We start from the raw sequence: 15,217 nt of genomic DNA on the forward strand, positions 1-15,217 counted from the left end.
TATTCATGACACAAATATTAGAAGTAAATGTGGGTCAGTGTTTCTGACATCTGACCACTAAGATCTTGTTAGTATACCTTAAAATGTGTGTAGAACTCTGGTCCAATGGCTTCAGACATTGTTCGTGTGGGATGCACTTCATATCTGTTTAAATTGGAGTCGCTGCAGCAGGAGAAGGAGAAAAATACACATGAAGACCCATGTAAAGGACCCCAAAAAGTGTCTGGAACACTGCTAGTGGTGAATCATACCTGCTGACGAACAGATCAGGTTCATACTGAACAAAACTCTGGAGCTGAACACTGTTGTCCCCTAAAGTGTCCGGACGCTCCACACTGTCGCTGGCTACATTCAACTTCATTTGGACTCGACTGTGCAGTGTGGTGCAGCTGAACTCAAACTCCAGCATGAAATTCACCTTTTGGCACAAAAGAATTTACACATTTCATTTAACATCGACAAAGAGGGAATAGGCTGAGTTTGGAGAATTTGAGTACAGTTGCAACACCAAAGACCAATATTGGTCTCAAGACCACATTTGGAAGGTCTTAGTCTTATCTTTATATCATCTCCCAAAAGTCTGTCTTGCCTAGATTTCAGTGAGTTCTGGTCTTAGGCATTTCTTAGATAATGCAGTGTTGAGTGCAACACTAGTGTGGCGTGTGGTTATTCCTGAGGATACCTTGGACTGGGAGCGAAACACCGGGTAACTGACGTTACACAAATGGCTATTGGATCCTAGGCCTGTACACTCGATCTTGAAGTTGCCATCCTCCTACAAACAAATTATGTTAAACAGTGCAGAATTTTACTCTGCATACAAAACTCTTAAGCACTATTAGATCTATCACCAAGGCTTTTTAGATGCAATTCATACCCTAATACTGAGACTGGAAAAGTGCAGGTTGCGTGAATAATGCAGTGTCAGGCTTGTGTTGTAGGCATTTTCCAGTCTGTTCTCCAGTTGAACTTCCACTGACATACGCCTACGAGGACTGCGAATCACATAAGGCTTATGCCTGTAGAGGAAACAGAAGAACTTTGACTCAAAGGACCGTAATCAACTGAATTGTCATGTTCTGAGTGTGTATAACTGCTATAACTAAATATACCTTGTCCCTGAGATGTCCATTTGGGCCTGCAGCACCAAATTGGTGGTGCACACATCGTCCTCACCGCAGTCTTTAAAGAAGGGGATCTGCTCAGGGACACACGGAGAGAACATTGTGTTTTGCTGAGGGAAAACACGAAATCCGAGAAGACCAATTTTCACTCACATATTTCTTGACAGATGTCGGCCAGCCCTCGTCCAATACGGGACCACTCTCGGTGTTGTTGATCTTGAAGCGCAACGAGAAGCTGATGGGGCGGATGTAATCTGCCGTGTCCTATCAAAGACGAACAGATGAATTTTGGAAGAGAAAATGTAAAGAAGTGTTGGTTGCAAATTATGTACGTGGGCCTGAAATGCTCACATAGACGTGAAAGGGAAGCTTGTAGCACAGAGTCTGTCCCGTCTGAGCTCGCACTGCCAGCTGGGTCAGCCTGTGGGAGCTCTCGTCAAAGAGAGCCCGGGCTGACAATTTCCTGTCATCCAACATGGCTGCCACCCACAGGTCTGCAGAAAAGTTCAGGTACTGTTACCAGGTAGGAAAGGTTTGGAAAAGTTACCTTTTCGCACTATACTTGTTCAGAAATTACAGCTACAATGAGTGATGGATTTTTTTTTTTGTGGACTTCAAAACAGGTGTAGGACTAGCAACCCTGTGTTGGTCAAAGAGAAGACACCTAGTTTGGGATATCGATCACAGGTCCCAGTACAATAATTTAACTGCCGTTTTATGGCAAAATCACCCAAGAGTTCCAGTCAGAGGCCTCGTTGTCAGAGATGTACATCATAATAACTGGGTGGTATAGTTGTTGTGTAAACAGAAAAATATACTGTAGATTTCAAACTACGAGAACTACCACATATACAAAGACTCTTCATTCTGACGACTCATTTGCTGAAAATGCCTTGCGCATCCGGTAGTTCCTGGCCGAGAAGAACATCGAACATGCTGGAGCAACTTCCCTACTAACCCATCCGGGGTAAAGTTCCCCATTGTAAAGATCTGGCCAACATCAAGGTTGGTCCAATAACAGTATTGTAGGATCCCAAAAGAATCCAAGACGTTCATGAAGGCTTTGGCAGAGAAGTCAGAGTGCATTATACGCCATTTTACATTGAAAGGGAACATTTTTTTTTTCTGGATTTGATGCACTTCTTGTCTGACCGGAACAAGAATGATGTGTGGCATAAAAATACAAGGTGCATTGCCAAAAAGTCTTTTTGCATTGCAAGCAAATTTATGGTTATGCTGTTGTTGTAACCTAAGAATCCCTGTACCCTGTACCTGACACCAGCATCGTGTGGAAGGACTATCATATGGCACGGTTAAGAGAAAGTGACGTACCAAAGCCGTTGCTGTGTGGTCCAGGAGAGCGCGACACAGCCGTGAAACAGGCAGTGGCATCAAGGCAAGCGGACTCTCGGCCACCACGCTGGCATGTCTTTTGGATGACGTTGATCGAGTGTGGCTGGAAGGACAGGCTGACGTTGATTTGTACGATACTTCGAGATCTGCACAACAAAATCATACAGTGTGTGATCAGAAAAGCTTTTTTTCTTAAAGTTGTGTTTTGAGGATTAAGCAAAAGATGCACAAATATATAATGGGTAAAACAAGGGATTATGAAACTTCCCTATTGTTCTTTTCTAATAGAAACTACTAATTTGTTGAAAACCAGGGGTTTCCAAACAGGTCCTCAATGGCCACTGTGAGTCCTGTTTTTTTGTTCCTACCGATCGAGTACAGACGGTTTAAGCAATGAGGTATCTGCTAAAACAAGCAGCATCTGACCGCAATCAACTGATTTCAATTGTAAAACACCAGATTAGTGAAAAGGTTCCATTCCAGTTATTCAGCTCTTTTTGACATTCCTAGATTCCACACGATGGCGCCAAAGCCCTGAAAGTTGTTATTGGTATCACAGTAATGTGTAACAGTGATACATCTTGACAGACGGCAAGTGCATGTGCACTTCCCGCGCCTATTTTCTTAATTTTTATTTTTACTAAGTAATCTGTAAAGTAATTATTTTAAACCAACCAACCCAAGCAAGTAAAGTACGAGTCGAGTTGCAAGTTCTCAAATTCGCGACTCGTGTCTGAGTCCCTTTGAGCCAAGTCCAAGTCTGTTCATTGCTTTGGCTTTTGGCAGCACAACCATTTATGAATCTAATCCAATCCATGAGCCAGGAAAAAGCCTTCTAACCAATGGACAAACCTTAGCAGAACAGCACTGCCATGGGCTCCCACCGCCAAGTCGATTAACCCGTCTCCATCCAAGTCCAATCTGGCACTGACACTGCGGCCAAAATATTGCAAGGATGGGGACACTGACATCCCTGGAATACGCTGCATTTGTAAACAAAAATATAAATCTTTAATTTGACCCTGAAGTAACTTTGCGAGCTCATACCTAACAAAGAATGGAGAGTACCTGCTTGTAGTTGTGGATTATGTAAATACTTTGGCCGTGGTACACATAAACAGCCCCATGGTGGTCATCTTCCAATGGGGCGCCCACCAGCAAGTCAGTGAATCCGTCATGGTTAAGGTCTGGAGCAACGGCCATTGCGTAGCCAAACCTGGCATCTTGGGACTTTTCGTCTGAATTCAGGGTTCCATTTGAGACAAACACTTCCTCCTGGGAGAGGGGCAGAAAAGTGGAACGTTTATTCTAAAGGTACTGGAAAATCATCACCAACGTGCCTTCTTACCCCACTAAGAGTATAGATGTAGACTCTACCAGCCTCCTTGTTCCCCGAGCCAAGGTACATGGGAGCTGCAACCAGGAGCACATCAGTGATTCCGTCCTGGTCGACATCGACACCACACAGCTCACTTCCATAGTAAGACCCAATCTAGGGAGAAAGACAAGTTATTTCAGCTTCCTGACACCAGGCGGTGACGTTGCATTCATCTCTGAAGTATGGAGGTCCACCTGTTCTCCATTGAGCGCCTGCACAATGTTGACGTCGCCATTGTCGCTGAGTTCAAACAAGATAACTTTGCCTTTGTGCTTGAAGCGTGGAGCGCCAGCCACGTAAAGCCTTCTCCAGTCACCGACCACCACAGAGGACACAGTATAGCCTGCACAAACCCATCAGTTTAAATTATTTTAAAGACAATCTCATCAGGTTCTTGCATTGTATCTCCTGGTGAAACAATTAGTTTCCACTTGTTCTGCCAACTCTTGACTGGAAGCCAGCCCAGATGTGTGGATTTAAAAAACCTGATCTTGATACACACCTCAACTTAAAGCCAACAAGGGAGTTAAATTTAACTCCCCAGTTTTAGCTGATTACATGTGCTTATTTATGATCGACTTTCAAAATGGGGCTCAACACTTGCTTTTGATGATCCCTCAAATGGTTTAAGATCCCTCTTAAATAAGGGCCAGATGTCCGGAACTCACACACAACCAACACATTAATAAAACAAATATACTTATTTTTTGGTAAACAGTATTAATTTGTCACACAAGTTGCCTTTGCAATCACAAGGTGTATGTCATTCTTACCTAGATAAGCTGCGTGATTTTTTAGCTCCAGGGGGAACTCGCTCTCGAAGGCCTCCCTGGCCGGCATGATTCTCCCATTGGTGCCCTCCTTTAAGACACCGCCATCCCAGTCGTAAGCACCCACGATCCCAAACAGAATTCCATCCTGAACATGACATGGTAGCGCACCGTCACAACACGAGATACACAGTGAGTGATGAACAACTTGGACTTACATCCAGCATGTGTGTGGAGAAGCCGATCTGGGACATCTCCATGTGGAAGGAGCTCTGGTTGCCTAGTGTGCCTGAAGGTGGAGGAAGCGTACCGCACATAGGTTAGCAATCCTAATCTTCATGTTGCTTTAAACGTCCTCCCTTCCTTCCTCCTCTTCAGCACTCCTGTTCACCCCAAACTCCACGGGTGACATAAAAGCCTCACCCTTTTCCTTTGCTCTTTTATTTTCTCTCCACATTTTTGGTGGCATAACTTTGCATCCGACTTCCTCTCTTGAAACCCTAACTATTGCGCCAGTGCCTCCTTGCTTTCCGGTCCTTTAGCAAATTTATTCATAGAATGTACAGTACTTTCACTTTAAAACTCACCAGTGTGTCTCAATTTATGTTTCTAAACTTTCAATGAAGAGTTTTCATAGAAGCGTGCTTACTTTCTTACGATCCTGTGTTTACTGAGGGTCAATATCATGTAGCTGAAAAGAATCCAACATTAAGGGACTTACTCCATGACAATAAAGCATTTGACAATATTGTAAGTATCATTTAGAATCAATTTTGTTCTTCGTCAAACTTAAGCCCCTTTCACATACACACACCATTAAAATCCCAGGATTTAAATGGGGAGCCCTTGTATGTAAAAGCAATTTCCTGGGTCGATTGACACGGAGATTACGTGATCATTTAGCGGGTCGCATGTTAGTATAATGTCCGGCACGAAGCGTATGTGAAAGCAAGCGTTAAATTCCCGGGTCAAAGCTCGATGGCTGATGATGTAAATAGCATGGCGGGCCGATTCTCACTTCGTCTTTCTTTGCAGTAAGACGAAAAGCGGTAAACATCGCAATTATCAACATAGCAGGCTGGAAATAGCTAAATCACACTGAAAACATGATGAAATTAAATTGCTACTGGATCATACAGCCGAGGAGTCCATCGTCCATCTTTGGAAATATGTGGTTTTATTTCGTTGCCGATGTTAGGGTCCGCAACTGCGAAAACAAGGTTGTACCTCAAATCAGAAAATAACGGAGGGATGCGTTCAAGGGTTAAATATAAACAAAAATACAAGCGATCGTGGAAAAGGGGGAATACCGCAATGGGTCTGTGACAGTAGGTCGACGGGGATCAATAATATCAACCTAAGTGGTAGGCAGAGGGCTAATAAGACAACAAAACAAATACACTCAAATACCAGCACAACGTAGGGGATTTCAAAACAAGGGCACCAGAGGTGTCAAATGACGCCCAGCAAGTTAATATCTCGGCACCCTTGTCTTGGATCACCTGGGCTTGACAGCCGATGCCGACCAAGAATGACATAATGTGCGGGTTATAAAATTGTGCTAGCAGCTCTCTCCGCATAGAGAGCGCCAGTGGGCAACACGGGACAAGTCTGAAAGTGTCCAACCAGCGTCATTTCCGGGATATCTCTACATGCGTGAAAGCAATGACGCGAGTAAATCCCACGTCACCTTACTCGGGAATTTACCGGGATATGTTTGTGAAAGGGGCTTTAGTGTACTATAATAAAAGAAGGTACAAAAACAGCAATCATCTGTTTTGAATTTCCCGTTGCTTCCATAAGTGCCCTGAAGGCATCATTCATTCGTTAGCCTTTTTGCTGATGTCACACGCACCTTCAAGTGAGAAGATGCGGTCTCCCAAAGCATCCACGATGTCATTGAGCGCTGCCTCATCCGTCACGTTAAAAAAGTACTTGTCATCAGGATCGCTGGCAATGTACTTGATTTCATTGATGAAGGTATCAGGGTCCTGCTGCCTCCTGTGGTAGTGACCCAAAACCTGGAAAGTGTTGGGACAAAGTTGCGTATTTTACATTTAAATCTTGAGGGGGAAAAAAAACTAAGTGGTAAAGCACACATTGAGAGAGGAATGTGAGAATAGCAAAGCGCATTAATATCGATGTTGGCAATGATCAGAGCCAAGGACGCCCCCTTCCTAATGCGGAGGCAAAAGAGATCAAATCACTTTTCCCTATTGAAATGAATTGAAGTTCCAATAAACTTTCCCAGCCTCCATTTAAATTTTAATCAAAGACTTATTTAAAGAGACAATAGATTTTTTTTTCTCAATATTACATACATTATGTACATGTACTGGGCAAACGTCCATGGTCTGAATAAACCAATTCCATAGGAGAAAGTAAACCCAAGACTCTTCACATGATTGTAGGCCCAAAACAAACAAACAAACAAAGAAAATGTACCGTTTTCGAAAGGAAGGTAAAAGGTTAAGAGATTCCACACAGAAATATTTTTTCTACCAAGTTTTGGACTGGAAATCAATCTCAAATATAAGTTGTGCTTAAGAATCTGAATGAGAAGCAGTGCTATTCCACTTCCTGTGTAAACCACAAACAGTTGCTCACATGGAACATGCAAAACATGCAATTATGGCATTAAATGTGGGCAACATTAGTAAGACGCGTAACTGTGAATGACTCTGAGGCTGTTCGTTGACTCCCACGTGTTGCTGTGTGCTTCAAGACAAAAGGTAACACGCCTTCTTTTGTGGTCATGTGGGAGTTTGCGCCCCTCGCTCACAACAACCATCTCCAGTCGCCACTTGTCGGGTGGAGCTGGACAATCAGTGCTTATTCCTCCTGCTGCTGAGTTATTTTAGTGCAACCAAAGGGTTCATTTGGCAGTTTCAAGATGCTATTTTGGGGTTGGCGTGGTATTGTGTGATTACTTGAGGGAGTGGGTAGCTATGGAAGCAAACAGTGTAAGGATTCTTCATACGCATGCACTTTGTGGTAATTAAAGCAGATTTAACATGTATTCGCTAGCTACACACGTCTTAAAACATTTTTAACTTATTATAGGGAACTCTTTGGCTGCCATTTAGGGCGCTAGATGCCCAATCTATTTTGACTGGGATGGTTGGCAGCGATCAAGTTGAGCATTCACAGCCACTCCTCCCAGTTTTAATGATTGTATGTCTACCGTTGTCAATGACAGCAAATGAGATTACTACGAAATTAAAAAACAACAACATGTTATTAGGGGCAATAACTATATTGTATTTTTTTTAAATTCATTTTAATTTTATTAATTTTGGTTTTAGTAATCCATATTTGCCAGTTTAAAAAAACATTCTACGTGTAATTATAAAGGAGGCCTGGCGTCAACATATGTAGACATCACACTTTGAGTCATGTAGGCCACAATATTAACATTTGGTGTACAAATGTGACAATGTGGCAGTGGGATGTCCACAAATGTGAGGTTTCTTTATTATTATTATTTTCTAACCAAATATAGTCCCTTGCCATATAAAGGATTGACTCAAGCTTCATACCAAATGCTGTGAATATAGACGTGATGCATGTTTAATACTGTATTTTTAATACAGTTGCAAAAATTCCCCAAGACACTCTTTGCATTGCCATTATTTGTTAATTTGTGTAGAATTTTAAGGACAGAATGATGATGAAATTATTCCGTTTTGCGACGAGGCTTCAAATTAAGAAAATGTGGTAAAAAAAAAAAAAAATCAACAATCTGAATATTTTATAGATGTACTGTATATTTTAGACAGAACAGCAATTAACCTAGTTGTGCCCCAATAATGCTGTTCATTAGTGAGTCTTGGTCTGACCAATAAGTTCAATGCGAAATGTTTTTCAGTTTCTTGTGACTTGTCAACCCATTGGCCAATAGGGACACCTGAGTGTGACAGAAAAATTTTATATGAGCTCTGACTAGAAACAAACTCCTGAAAATATGGATAAATATCAAAAAGTAAATTCAGCAAAAGTAGGTGAATACTGTAACGTATGTGTCTTAATCTGTTTAAAAAAAAAAAAAAAAACTCACAGCAATGGCATATCTGGTGATGTTTCTGGTCTCGCACTCCAGTAGAGCGTCGGGGAGCTCTTCACCGTCATGCGACTCCCCATCCGTCACGACAATCATCACTTTGGTTGCCCCCTCCCGTGCCCCACGCTCGGCACTGAAGGCCTCAGTACTATAGACACAAAAACAACGGTTTTGTTCACAAAAGGAGAAATCAAGTGACTCCCGGAGTGAAAGGGCCCAAAGGAGAAGGATAGTAGTCCAACCTATGTGTCACATAAGAACATCTTGAGCATTTGATCCAACCCACCTACCAATTAAAACCATATATAAAATGTTTGATGTTTTGCATCATATTTTTCATGTTTCCCCACCCTTGCGCTATAGGATCATATACCATTTAATGGTTAGACTGCATTGGAACTTCAATTAAATGGAATAGTGCGGATCCAAAGTGTACCACACATTCGTCATACTTGACACGAATAATGTTGCCGCCAATTGCCTCCAAAGTGGTCAGTGTGTGTAATGCGCATATGTGTGTTTCAGGGCATCTGTGCATTCCTTTGCAATGGTGCCACGATAGAGAGGAAGCTTACACGACCAACACACGCATGGATTGACCAGAAGCCGCGCCCTGTTTGTCTGTAGAAAACCATCACTCAGTGGAACCTGCTTTATGCCTGGTAAGCCACACATATCCACACACTGTATGGGAAGCATAGTCATTCAAGTCATTCTCAGGCCACGCTCCAGCCTCTAGGCTAAATTTAACATTGTGGTTGCCAGTACCGCACTGCAAAAGTTAAAAACAACCGTTTTCTTCTCCCACCAAGCAGTCTGAAAATTATACTGGGTGCGGACGCAAGGAACCAACGAAAGGCAAACAGAGAGGTATAGACAAATGAGTGAGAGAATAGGGTCACCGTGCTCCCTGGACTGGTCGCCAGCAAATCCCAGGGCACATTAGAACATTCACACTCACATTGAAATCTATGGACAATTTTGAGTCTTCAATCAAGAAAGGCTAAAATTGCCAGCATACGTGCGAACTTCTTGTATGCCGTGCTGCATAATGGGCTAATATCATGAGTAAAAAGTGCAAGTCGACCTCATGTGAACTAAACAGTGGGAGTTAAAATAGGGAAAATGTGATGAAACCACATACAGCATCCAAATTAAAAGAAGTCAGAGGGGGAGTTGAAAGATGAACTAATTTGCAGCATGCCAAGTATTTACAAGCTGTTTTATAGAGTCGCACTTGTGCGCTAGTAGTGACACATGGCGACGCGGTCTGCATGGCCAAAAGAGCGCAGCGAAAACGGGTGGAGCGAATTGAAAAAGAATGACTAATCCACTTGGAGGCTTCTGTTTGAAATTGATGCTTTACTTTGCCATGTCCTTTTACTCTGTACGACCTTTGTTTGACTTTTAGATGATGGAAAAGGTGTCATATACAATCACAGATTAACTGAGATTGACTGACGGATTTCAGAAATGGACTGTAGTAGAACAGTAGAGGAAGAGTTAAGCCTTTTTTAACTCCGACGGTTGTTAAGGAACAGTCAAAATACACTTTTTGGCTCACGTGTGTAATGTCAGACATAAAAGTACTGAAATATTTGCGACGTAGTTAAAATGTTCTCATGTAATCCTTGACGATTTATTCTACATCTTTATCTCCTCTGAGACTGTCTTGTCAAACAGATTGCTTTGCAAATCCATGTGGGAAAAATATGACAGAAACTGTTTGGAAAAGGCAGCAATGTAAATGGGGATTGGATGGATTTCATGTCTGTCACCTCCATTATGCGGGCTATCAGTTTTTGTAAAGATGACAAGTTCTTATGGATGAAGACTCGTCCTGGGCAATGTGATGATACTCATTCATTCATTCATTTTCCGAGCCGCTTATCCTTGCCAGGTTCATGGGGGTGCTGGAGCCAATCCCAGATAACTATGGGCAGTAGGCGGGGTACAGCCTGAATCGGTTGCTAGCCAATCGCAGGGCACAGGGAGACGAACATCCATTCGCGCACACACTCATGATACTGTATATTGCCAAAGCTATAACAAATTATGGACCATCATCAATTCTATCATCACCAGTGTTGGGCACGTTACTTTAAAAAAGTAATTAGTTACATTACTCACTACTTCTTCCAAAAAGTAACTGAGTTAGTAACTGAATTACTCTATAGTAAAAATAACTAGTTACCAAGGAAAGTAACTATTTCCGTTACTTTAAAAAGAACTTGTATGTCAAAGAATTAGAAATTTTCTGAGCAGTATTCGAGTCAGTGGAATACAGTAGAACAGACAGGTAGTTGTTAGGTAACTTGTTAGGTGCTTCGGCAGATTTGAATTGCTTACCACAGATGTCGACAAAAGCTTTGCCCCGGGACATAAATTACACATTACATGCAGGTTCTTTCCTTTAATTTCGACAAACTTATCTCCACCTCTTAAAGGACAATTTTTCTTCTGAATGCTCTGCCATCCCGACCCTGTGCATCTGTTTTCCGTGTGTGTTTGCCGCACGCGCTGTTCCGGTTTGCTTGTGAAATCACCGGCTCTGATTGGCTTACCACGACACATGACTAACCCTCAGCCAATCACAATCACTTCCATCGCATCTCTCGAGGGGCTGCATTTGGTAACACACCAGCAACGTCAACGTCGCGTCAACGATCCCGCCGCGATAATGCACCAGTGACGCTCGGCGTCAATTTCCATAGGACGCGTTTCACGAGCAGCGCGTCTGTGGAGCGGCTCGATCGGTCCACGTGAGGATTGCAAGATCGCGCGAGAATAGCGGGTATTTAAAGGTAATAAAACAACAACACTTTGCCTTTCAGACCCCTCGTATTGGCCAGCTTTCTTTTTGAAAGAAAGAAGAAAAAAGAAGTCATGTGCTAAAGCAAAAAGCAACCCCAATGACAAAGATTTTAACATGTATTTTACAAATTAAATGCCTCAATCACTTATTTTTTTCTTATGAACATTTTTCTAAGCTTTATTGATGTTTTTTCTCAAGTTAAAGCACCACGCAGAAATTAATCAATTTAATTGTGTAGCAGGATTTGTGTATTATTCGTATTAATTACAGGTGTTTTAGCTCATTTCAATTTATTTTATTTATATTGTAAGTTACGATTGCATATTATTTTGAAAATCGACCGGATCCACCGTATTTTTACACGAGTGACTTCCGGCCTGCCCGATCCTACCTAGTAGTATTGACGCAGGGGGGCCGCGTCTCGCGTCAAAAAACAAACTCTGCTGTTCTTTTCGCGTGCGTTGCGTTTTGCGCTTCTGGGACGCGTCTAACATGCGGACGCACTGCGACTGGTGTGCATTGGCTGATTTGAATTTAACGGCCGCGTTCCGAAGCGTAATCGCGGCAAGATCGTTGACGCGATGTTCACGTTGCTGGTGTGTTACCGGCGTTAGGTAGGCTCGTTTCCTGACAATTCACGTCACCTTCAAAGCATCTGCCGTCCTCAAGATGGAAGCAGAATTATTGCTGGCTGACAGTGGGAGACTAGCATCAGGTGTAGCAAACACAGAAACGTTACCAAACTTTGGAAAGCATTGTCTAATTGAATGAGCAGGGACAAACAGCTTGGAGTCAGAAGTACGTGCGCTATTCTCGAACCTGAACGCACCCCAAGTCTTGCATGACAAATCAACAGAGCAGAGAGTCGACTGGACACGGCTGGTAGTTTCTTCAATTTATTCAAAGTAACGCACCGCTTTTGACCGTCAGTAACGGTAACGGTGTTGTAACGGCGGAAAAAGTAATTAGTTAGATTAGCCCGTTACTGAAAAAAATAACGCTGTTACGTAACGGCGTTATTTATAATGACGTTACTCCCAACACTGATCATCACTATCATCAATTTTAATAAAATATTGTAAGAATACACAACTACATCATAAATCAATGGTGTGGAACTTGATGTGTGATAAATCTCCACACAACACAAACATATGGTGCACAGCAATTAATGAAAATGACTCTTACATTGCAAAAGAATCAGCCACTGCCAAAGACAATTTTTTTTTTTTTGATTGAACTCATTTTCATTTGATAATTAAAAATAATTAAGTTAATTAGTAATTAAATAAGTTGTGGCATATTGCATATCACCGAGTGCTAATGTAGATCTGAAATTCATCTCAAACATTTAACTCAATGTGGTTTGAAAGAAATTTGGAACAATTGTTTTCTACTGTAAAATTAGTTTGGCAAACACATTTTACACTATTGCCTTATCTGATCTGAAGGAGACTGTGGTACTGATTTGAGCAAATATTTTTTTTAATAAGGAATAGACTATAATAATCTATATAAATGCCCTGCAGTGTCCAAGTTGACCTTGATCCTTTATAGGGCAAGTTACTTCTTTTCATTTGGAAAAACACTTAATAAAGGCCAAACATTCACACAAGTGGAACATTTTGGGTCAAGTGTGGCCTACGGGACCCATAGTGTGGACATCATATCTCAATTATAAATGTATTATTTAGGGCTGTCAAAATTATCTCGTTAACGGGGGGTAATTAATTTTATAAATTAATCACGTTAAAATATTTGACGCAATTAACGCACATGCCCCACTCAAACAGATTAAAATGACAGCACAGTGTCATGTCCACTTGTTACTTGTGTTTTTTTTGGTGTTTTTCACCCTCTGCTGGCGCTTGGGTGCGACTGATTTTATGGGTTTAGGCACCATGAGCGTTGTGTAATTATTGACATCAACAATGGCGAGCGACTAGTTTATTTTTGGATCGAAAATTTTACAAATTTTATTAAAACGAAAAAATTAAGAGGGGTTTTAATACCAAATTTCTATACCTTGTGCTAACATTTATCTTTTAAGAACTACAAGTCTTTCTATCCATGGATTGCTTTACCAGAATGTATATGTTAATGCCATCGTGTTGATTTATTGTTATAATAAACAAATACAGTACTTATGTGCAGTATGTTGAATGTATATATCCGTTTTGTGTCTTATCTTTCCATTCCAACAATAATTTACAGAAAAATATGGCAAATTTTATGAATGGTTTGAATTGCGATTAATTACGATTAATTAATTTTTAAGCTATGATTAACTCGATTAAAATTTTTAATCATTTGACATTATTTTGTAATTGTAAACATTTTTTTTCTTTGGGTTAAAATTGATAAAATGTTAATAAAAACAAAAGTGACTTTGTCTCCTTTTGTCCTGCGTTTGGCTGGCAACCGATTCAGGTTGTACCCCGCCTACTACCCAATTGTTAGCTGGGATTTGCTCCAGCACCCCTGTGACCCTCGTGAAGTTAAGCGGCTTGGACAATGAACGAATGAATAAAAATAAAATTAATAAAATCAAAATGATTACAAATAGTAGTACAATCTGGTTATGGCCTAACAATGCTCTAAAGTTAATTTTCAACAAATAATTCAATACTATTTAACTCATTGACAACGATAGATGTACAATTCATTTAAACTAGGAGGTGCTGGTGCTGCCAGTCTCTCCCAATCAAAATTGATTGTATGTCAGTGGCAGCCAATGAGTTCAATTATTGCCTTTTTATAGGATTAAAGGCAGAAAGGAAGTAAAGGCAGTCGATGGGAAGACATGAGAGTGAGTGCCCATGTGTGTTTTGACAGCTGCGGGAGTGCAGTTCGGCTGACCGGGCGCTGCCACACCTGCAGCCATGCTGAGCCAGCAGCCGGTGACTCCTGTTTGCTTGCTCCAATGCCAACCCTGCTATCACTTAGCTTATGTGTGTGCGCGTGTGGTTCCAACAAAGGCAGATCACACGCAATATTTGAGGTCAACACTGTGTTACAGACCAGACAGACACACTGGCTGATGGTTTTATAGCTTTCAGAACAGGGTGGTCCCCGTACTTCTACATCAGTCGGCCCGCAATGCTACAAAAACAATGCAGTAATGGACAAATAATCATTCACACTCACACCTAAGCAAAATGTAGTTTTCAGTCAACTGAACTGCATTTATTTTCTACTCACACCCTTTAAACGCATACATTATAAATGAAGCACAAAATAGGAACTCTCCAATTTAATGTGTTGGAGCGCGTGTCACGGCAGACCCAGATTGAGGTCCCCTATGGGGGTATGACTTTAATAAAGCAGGAATTTTTATTTTGAAAGGAGAAAAAAAAGGGCTTATTTTAAAGACTTTGTGGTTTGAACCTATAGAGCTGTTTCTTTTGGCTGGATTTAGCAGATCATCTGGCAACGCCCCCTCCTACAGATTTTTTTCTGCGTGTAATGATGGATCTGGAGCAAATTAAAGGAGCACATTGCAACTATATTGTCAGTATATATCTTATTTCACGAGAAAGTGGCTGTCCCTATGTCTTCTTTTTATAACTCATCTTTAACCCTTTGCAGGGCACACGTGGAAATAGATTTAACCCATTTAATTGAAATCTGGACAAAATTGAATACAGTATGTAATGGAAACACTGGTGCAAAATATGAAGCATATGAATTTTAAAAGGAACTTAACCAACAATTATT

At 41.3% G+C, this 15,217-nt stretch overlaps 1 protein-coding gene across 1 annotated transcript in view; it reads right to left on the bottom strand.

Annotated features, from left to right (window-relative positions):
* Positions 1-15,217, bottom strand: part of itga10 (integrin, alpha 10) — a 38,048-nt gene that overhangs the window by 1,665 nt on the left and 21,166 nt on the right. Inside the window, exons 8-23 of the mRNA XM_057834613.1 lie at positions 8,683-8,833; positions 6,481-6,646; positions 4,844-4,914; positions 4,629-4,773; positions 4,050-4,198; positions 3,826-3,969; positions 3,546-3,752; positions 3,330-3,460; positions 2,457-2,623; positions 1,476-1,618; positions 1,278-1,388; positions 1,113-1,198; positions 878-1,019; positions 683-775; positions 252-418; positions 78-162 (exon numbers count right to left, since the gene is read on the bottom strand). Coding sequence (XP_057690596.1) covers positions 78-162; positions 252-418; positions 683-775; positions 878-1,019; positions 1,113-1,198; positions 1,278-1,388; positions 1,476-1,618; positions 2,457-2,623; positions 3,330-3,460; positions 3,546-3,752; positions 3,826-3,969; positions 4,050-4,198; positions 4,629-4,773; positions 4,844-4,914; positions 6,481-6,646; positions 8,683-8,833 — 2,158 coding nt within the window. The remainder of the gene's footprint in view (positions 1-77; positions 163-251; positions 419-682; positions 776-877; positions 1,020-1,112; positions 1,199-1,277; positions 1,389-1,475; positions 1,619-2,456; positions 2,624-3,329; positions 3,461-3,545; positions 3,753-3,825; positions 3,970-4,049; positions 4,199-4,628; positions 4,774-4,843; positions 4,915-6,480; positions 6,647-8,682; positions 8,834-15,217) is intronic.

This window comes from Corythoichthys intestinalis, chromosome 4, assembly GCF_030265065.1.
Source record: "Corythoichthys intestinalis isolate RoL2023-P3 chromosome 4, ASM3026506v1, whole genome shotgun sequence".
In the NCBI taxonomy this organism is placed as follows: Eukaryota; Metazoa; Chordata; class Actinopteri; order Syngnathiformes; family Syngnathidae; genus Corythoichthys; species Corythoichthys intestinalis.